General features: G+C 32.5%; 1 protein-coding gene across 1 annotated transcript in view; it reads left to right on the top strand.

The window, feature by feature from the left end:
* LOC119585639 (WD repeat-containing protein WRAP73-like) overlaps positions 1 to 5,450 on the top strand; it is a 7,997-nt gene extending 2,547 nt beyond the window's left edge. The window contains exons 2-9 of the mRNA XM_037934313.1: positions 1,590 to 1,750; positions 1,980 to 2,162; positions 2,425 to 2,601; positions 2,766 to 2,987; positions 3,153 to 3,321; positions 3,626 to 3,841; positions 4,447 to 4,579; positions 4,692 to 5,450. Of these exons, the coding sequence (XP_037790241.1) occupies positions 1,595 to 1,750; positions 1,980 to 2,162; positions 2,425 to 2,601; positions 2,766 to 2,987; positions 3,153 to 3,321; positions 3,626 to 3,841; positions 4,447 to 4,579; positions 4,692 to 4,797 (1,362 nt within the window). The 5' untranslated portion in view covers positions 1,590 to 1,594 and the 3' untranslated portion in view covers positions 4,798 to 5,450. The remainder of the gene's footprint in view (positions 1 to 1,589; positions 1,751 to 1,979; positions 2,163 to 2,424; positions 2,602 to 2,765; positions 2,988 to 3,152; positions 3,322 to 3,625; positions 3,842 to 4,446; positions 4,580 to 4,691) is intronic.
* The last annotated feature ends 192 nt before the right edge of the window (positions 5,451 to 5,642 follow it).

Genomic DNA, 5,642 nt, shown 5'->3' with positions numbered 1-5,642 from the left:
TACCATGAGGCAAGTCTGCGATATATGTTAGAATGGTGTGTGAAGAGGAAAAATGTGAAGTAGAAAAAATCTAGGGTTTGGCTGGATGAAATATATATTATAGCAACAGAATTACCACCTCAAACTCACTACATATCATTCACAAGAAGATATAGGTAGGAAATGCAATTATTCATTGGATTAGGAGAACATATAAGAGGAGTGTGGGTATGGGGGGATGAAATCATGGGTGTAGCTAATGGAAACTTGCCAAACAATAATGTATATTAGAGGACACTACATACATAGTCATAATGAAAAAGTCACTGGAAAAATGCTGACAGTTTTTGACAGGCCTGCCACAATCATGATGAATAGGACTCTGCACACATTCAGCAAATTGCATGATTGTGATGGATAACCTAGGTATATCACCAACAAGGGCTAGTAAGCCTTATCTTGCCAGAATATACATGGTGGTTTGTTCCACAAAGAAATGCAGGCTGTTGCTTAACAGATATGATATTCATAACTGGATATTGTTTAGGTTAAAAGGTGTTGCTTAGGTTAGATTAACATATTCTAACGAAACCTAGTGTTCATGGGTAAATCATGTAATATATAATTTGACCAAAACATGCAGACACTTTACAGGTTGTTTAGTTTTAGATGTTACTTGTAATATTATAACATGTTTAATATTGTTAAAAGTAATAATGTAAATTTTTAATTTGTTAAGTCAGTATTCCCAGATATATGAAATGGGACACAATGACCCATTTCACTTTCACCAGTTTTCACTTTTGTGTACCTGAAGCATGCATTGTGCTTACATGGTGACAAATATGTTATCATCTTTTGATTTCATTGCACTCTGAGAGTTGGTTAACAGCAAAGACACTTGGTATGGAATATCATAGTTTACTTTATAACTTTACATACACTTTGCCTCTGATTTCCATCAAATTGAAAATTACATTAGATGCTTTAAATGGATATATTTGAAATTTGATAATGGTTAATACATATTTTGTAGTTAGATCAATTTATTTCAAGCAGCTAGTACCTCTTAATGGTATAAATGAATATATATTCTAGATGTGGATGTAATTCACATACCTGTATACTTCATATGAGGGATAATATTACTTAGCAACTAATTATTACCTCTTGCAGGATAATTGTAAACAATCCATCTATAGAATTTCTTTGGGTATATATGGAACATTTGATGGAAGGATAGGGTTTACCGAAGGGGAATATATTACCTTAAAAGTTGGATAACACTGATATATGTAATCTTGTAATAAACAAGCTCTTTTTGATAGAAAAGTGGTTTGTAATGAAATTTTCGAAGTACTGCATGTCATTGGTTCTCAGTCTTTTAAAACCTCTGCAGACCCCATGTTTAAGTTAATATTATAATAAGTTAATATTATAATATATTTGTTATTGAAACTTGTTAGATTGGTTATTTATTTTAAAAACGAGTTAGAAACTATTTCACAGACTCCCTATGGCTCTCTTGGGGTCTGGAGAAAGGTTGAAGAGCACTGCCCTATATAAAGTAATTGATATAAGCTAACTAAAATGATTCCTTTTATCAACAGGAGAGATGAACTTTGCAGAGGTCTTAAGAACAAGTGGGGGCCTGCTGTCTTGGTCACCCAATGGACGCTTTTGTGCTGTTCCCATAACTGCCAGGCTTGAAATCAGGGATTCTTCTTCCTTACAAATTTTAGTAACTTATAACTGCACTGATGCAATTCAGGTATTTGTCTGTTTTTAAGATGATGCAATGTAATTAATAGATATGTGATTAGATATAGATAGATTAGTTCCAGTTTGGGAATCATTAACACCATTTTGTAGTAATAGAAAATACTGTATATTATAAAAAAAAAGTTTTGATAAGATGTTATAGATAAATCTTGCAATGTATTTGCAGTTGCTAATATATTTATTTATTTTTGGAAAACTAGATATGCATTTATTTACAGGTTATTGAATGGTCACCAGATTCAAACTATGTATTAACAGCAAATTACAAACGTAACGTAGCAGAAGTTTGGTCCATAGAAGATCCTGATTGGAGATGCAAGGTTGATGAGGGATCAGCTGGCCTCATCAAAGTTAATTGGGCCCCAGACAGTCGGCATATATTGACAACAGCAGAATTCCATGTAAATTCTTTAATTTCTTTTTTATTACAGTCAAGTTCATATATTTCAAAGAAAAATACTTTTTATTTCATTAATTGGGTTTATTTTCTTATTGTATGGGATGCAGACGGCTTAGATAATGTAATAAAACCTCTTCAAAAGTATAAAACAGAATCTGATATTGCTAATGGACCTCATTTTGTGAGCGTTTCCTGAAAACAAATAATGTGGTTATGATTTTCACCTATCATTTACTGCATACACAATTTTATGCTCACAACAGCTTAGGGTCACAGTTTGGTCACTAGTCAGCAAATCTGTGTCCTATATCAAAAACCCCAAGAATATACCAGGAGGACTTCAGTTTAGCCAAGACAAGGAGTACTTGGCTGTGGCTGAAAGGCAGGACTGCAAGGACTATCTGTCTGTGCTTGAAACAAAATCATGGCAGTTAGTAAAGGTAATATCCACTTAGGAGAAAATCATGCTCATTTTTTGTTGTTTAATTTTTGTCAATATGCATTTGTATTATTGCATTTAACTACAGTTGTGTATGATCAAATCATAGATGAACAATAATTATATGCCTTTTACCTTTACTGAGATATTAATTAAACCTTTCAGCATTTTGAACTAGCAACAAGAGATATTGCTGGCCTGCAGTGGGCAAATGACAGCTCAGTGCTTGTGGTATGGGAGTCACCTTTAGAATACAAAGTCCTTATCTACTCTCTAAGTGGACAGTGTCTTGCAAATTACTCTGCTTATCAGTGGTCACTTGGGATTAAAAGCATTGCATGGTCTCCTTCTGGGCAGTTCCTTGCAATAGGAAGTTATGATCAAAAGGTACTTTTTTTTATTTGAATTTACTTACAGAACATTTTATTTGAAAATGGGATATTGTATTAATGTTTTGGTAGTTCTCAACTTGTATTAAAGATAAATATATGAACCATATTCATTATGTTCACTAAATTTTCACTTTGACTCTATAAGTCTGTACTATTACAGGTGAGACTAATGAACCACATCACATGGCGCATAATTTCTGAATTCTGTCATAGTTCTACCATTGACTCAGAAAACTGTGTCATATACAAAGAAGTTGAAAAACCATTAACAGGCTATCCAGCAACCTTAGCCTCAGTTCAAGGTCTTCCACTAGTTCTCGAAACCACATGTAAGTTCATGTTCATTTTACACTGCATTCAGTTTTTTCATGTATTGATGTCAGGCTCAAAAATTGGTAACACTTGTTTGTTTGCTTTTGGACTTATTCAAATAGTAATTATAGTTCCTGAAACTTTTATTTGGTAAAGATTGCTATTTTTAAATATTACCTAATTTATATATTGAAAACAGTGATTTATTCTTCAGCAAATCTAAGTGTTCTTTTGTCAGTAGTCCCTAAAGCACCATTACTGTTATGCAAAAAGAAAAAAAATCAAGAAATGCCTAATATAATATCCCCTTCCATTTTACAGATGAGGAAGAAGAATCTAGACCCGTCAGTCTTGCATCCATAACAGTAGAGCCTGGGAAACAGGCAAACCCACGCATAGGTGTTGGGACACTCCTTTTCAGTAGTGATAATAGATACCTAGCAACACGAAATGATAATATGCCAGCTACCGTATGGATTTGGAGCATACCCAAGTTAGCTTTAAAGGCTATACTTGTACATGCAAATCCCATAAAAGGTATGTATTTTTTTCTTCTTTTCTTTTTAACTCTATTCTTTGAGATAGAAAATGTGATTACATAAAAAGAGGACTTGTTTGATTTTAAGCACCCAGCTAGCATGCCGATAGAAATAGATGATACTGGAAAGGTTTGTGGGCACTATAACTTCAATATGCTGTGATAATTTATCTTCGTAAATTTCTCAGATATTAGTTGTTTATAAGTTTCTTGTTCATATATGAATGCTTCCTGTTTTGAGCTTTCCATATCCAGATATTCTTATTAACCATTAAGGTATATTTAATCAAGGCAAGCATGTAGTAAGATCACCTTAGATAGGTAGATACATGAAAAAAGATTCAGGATTAGCACAATATGAAAGGCACATTAAACGAAAAAGTGAAGATCATATGTATACAGATGTTTATCTTAGTTCATGGAGTAGTGAAAAGATCCATGCACACGATATGTCAAGGTTTAATGTACAGGTTGGAGAGCTACAAGGAAAAGGAAAGCAAAAGTTATAATGTTAGTTCATAGCTACATGATGTTTGTATCAAAGTGTTCTTACATATATTTGTTTTTTAACAAAAGTTAAAAAAATAAACCTCATTTTTTCAAGACATGGCTTGGGACTCACAGCATCCTCGTCTGGCACTTTGCACTGGGAACAGCCATGTATACTTTTGGTCCCCCTTTGGCTGTTTAACAGTTGCTGTACCAGGAGCTCCCACATTACAAATTACTTCACTAAGGTACTGTAAACCATTAATACAGTTTCCAGGTTATAACAATGTTATAAATATGAACAAATAATGAAGACATAGTTGGGCAGTTAATTTTTTACAATATAAATCTTTTCCACAGGTGGCACCCATCAGGTTCACGAGTTGCTCTGATAGGACGTGATCAGTTCTCTGTCTGTTTTTTTGATAAACAACTTCAGTTATGTGAATCTATATCTTCACAATGATGGATGTGTTAATAGTCAACTTCCCAGACATCCTTATCTTACCTTACCTGACCTTTAAATGTGAAAATAAGATGATACAAGGATATTTAACAGAAACAAACTTCTTTTGGTTTGTATTATCAATATACCCAAAAAGTCTGTATTTTTAATTAGATCTTTCAGGTAAAGTTATCTAAGTTGGAAAATGATATCGGTATTCTGCATAATTTAGTTACAGCAGTCCATTATTCATTAAAGAAATTAATTGGATGTAATAGTATGTTAATATTTATGCTTTATTTTTAAAAGAATTTATATATTTTTGCTCTAATAGAATCATATTCCAAATTACTTGTATTAGGCATACATATTGTAATTCATACAAAATTGATAGTTTAGCAACTTATAGGGAGAATCTTTGACATATAGTTTCCCAGTATTTGTGATAAACTTTTATATACAGCTTACTTACAAAAAATAAAGGCGACATGAAGTTTGTATATAAACAAATCATTGTTGTACACAATTTGATTGTTCATATGTGAAATACTGAATCACCTAAGAAACATCAACATTTTAACAATACTAAAGTTCTGAAATCCTAAGAGCGTGTATATAATCATCAACGGAAAAATGTATTTTATATTTTCTTAATAAAGTTATTTTAGAATTGATTTTCCCCTCTTTGTATTCACCCTTATTAGTGCACATGCATGAATAGGTGTGGGCAAGTGTTTCTGTGTAGATGCTTGAGAAAGTGTGTGACTCTGAACATTACATATTTTGTTGTTAGTCATTTTCCTTTCCAACTTAGTATTTTGTTAATACTTCTTAATTTTAATTTCTTCAGTTAGTAATAGCATTTA

The sequence above is a fragment of the Penaeus monodon genome, chromosome 20 (assembly GCF_015228065.2).
Source record: "Penaeus monodon isolate SGIC_2016 chromosome 20, NSTDA_Pmon_1, whole genome shotgun sequence".
NCBI lineage: Eukaryota > Metazoa > Arthropoda > Malacostraca > Decapoda > Penaeidae > Penaeus > Penaeus monodon.
The sequence above is the reverse complement of the archived record's forward strand: the minus strand, read 5'-3'. Positions and strand labels throughout refer to the sequence as shown.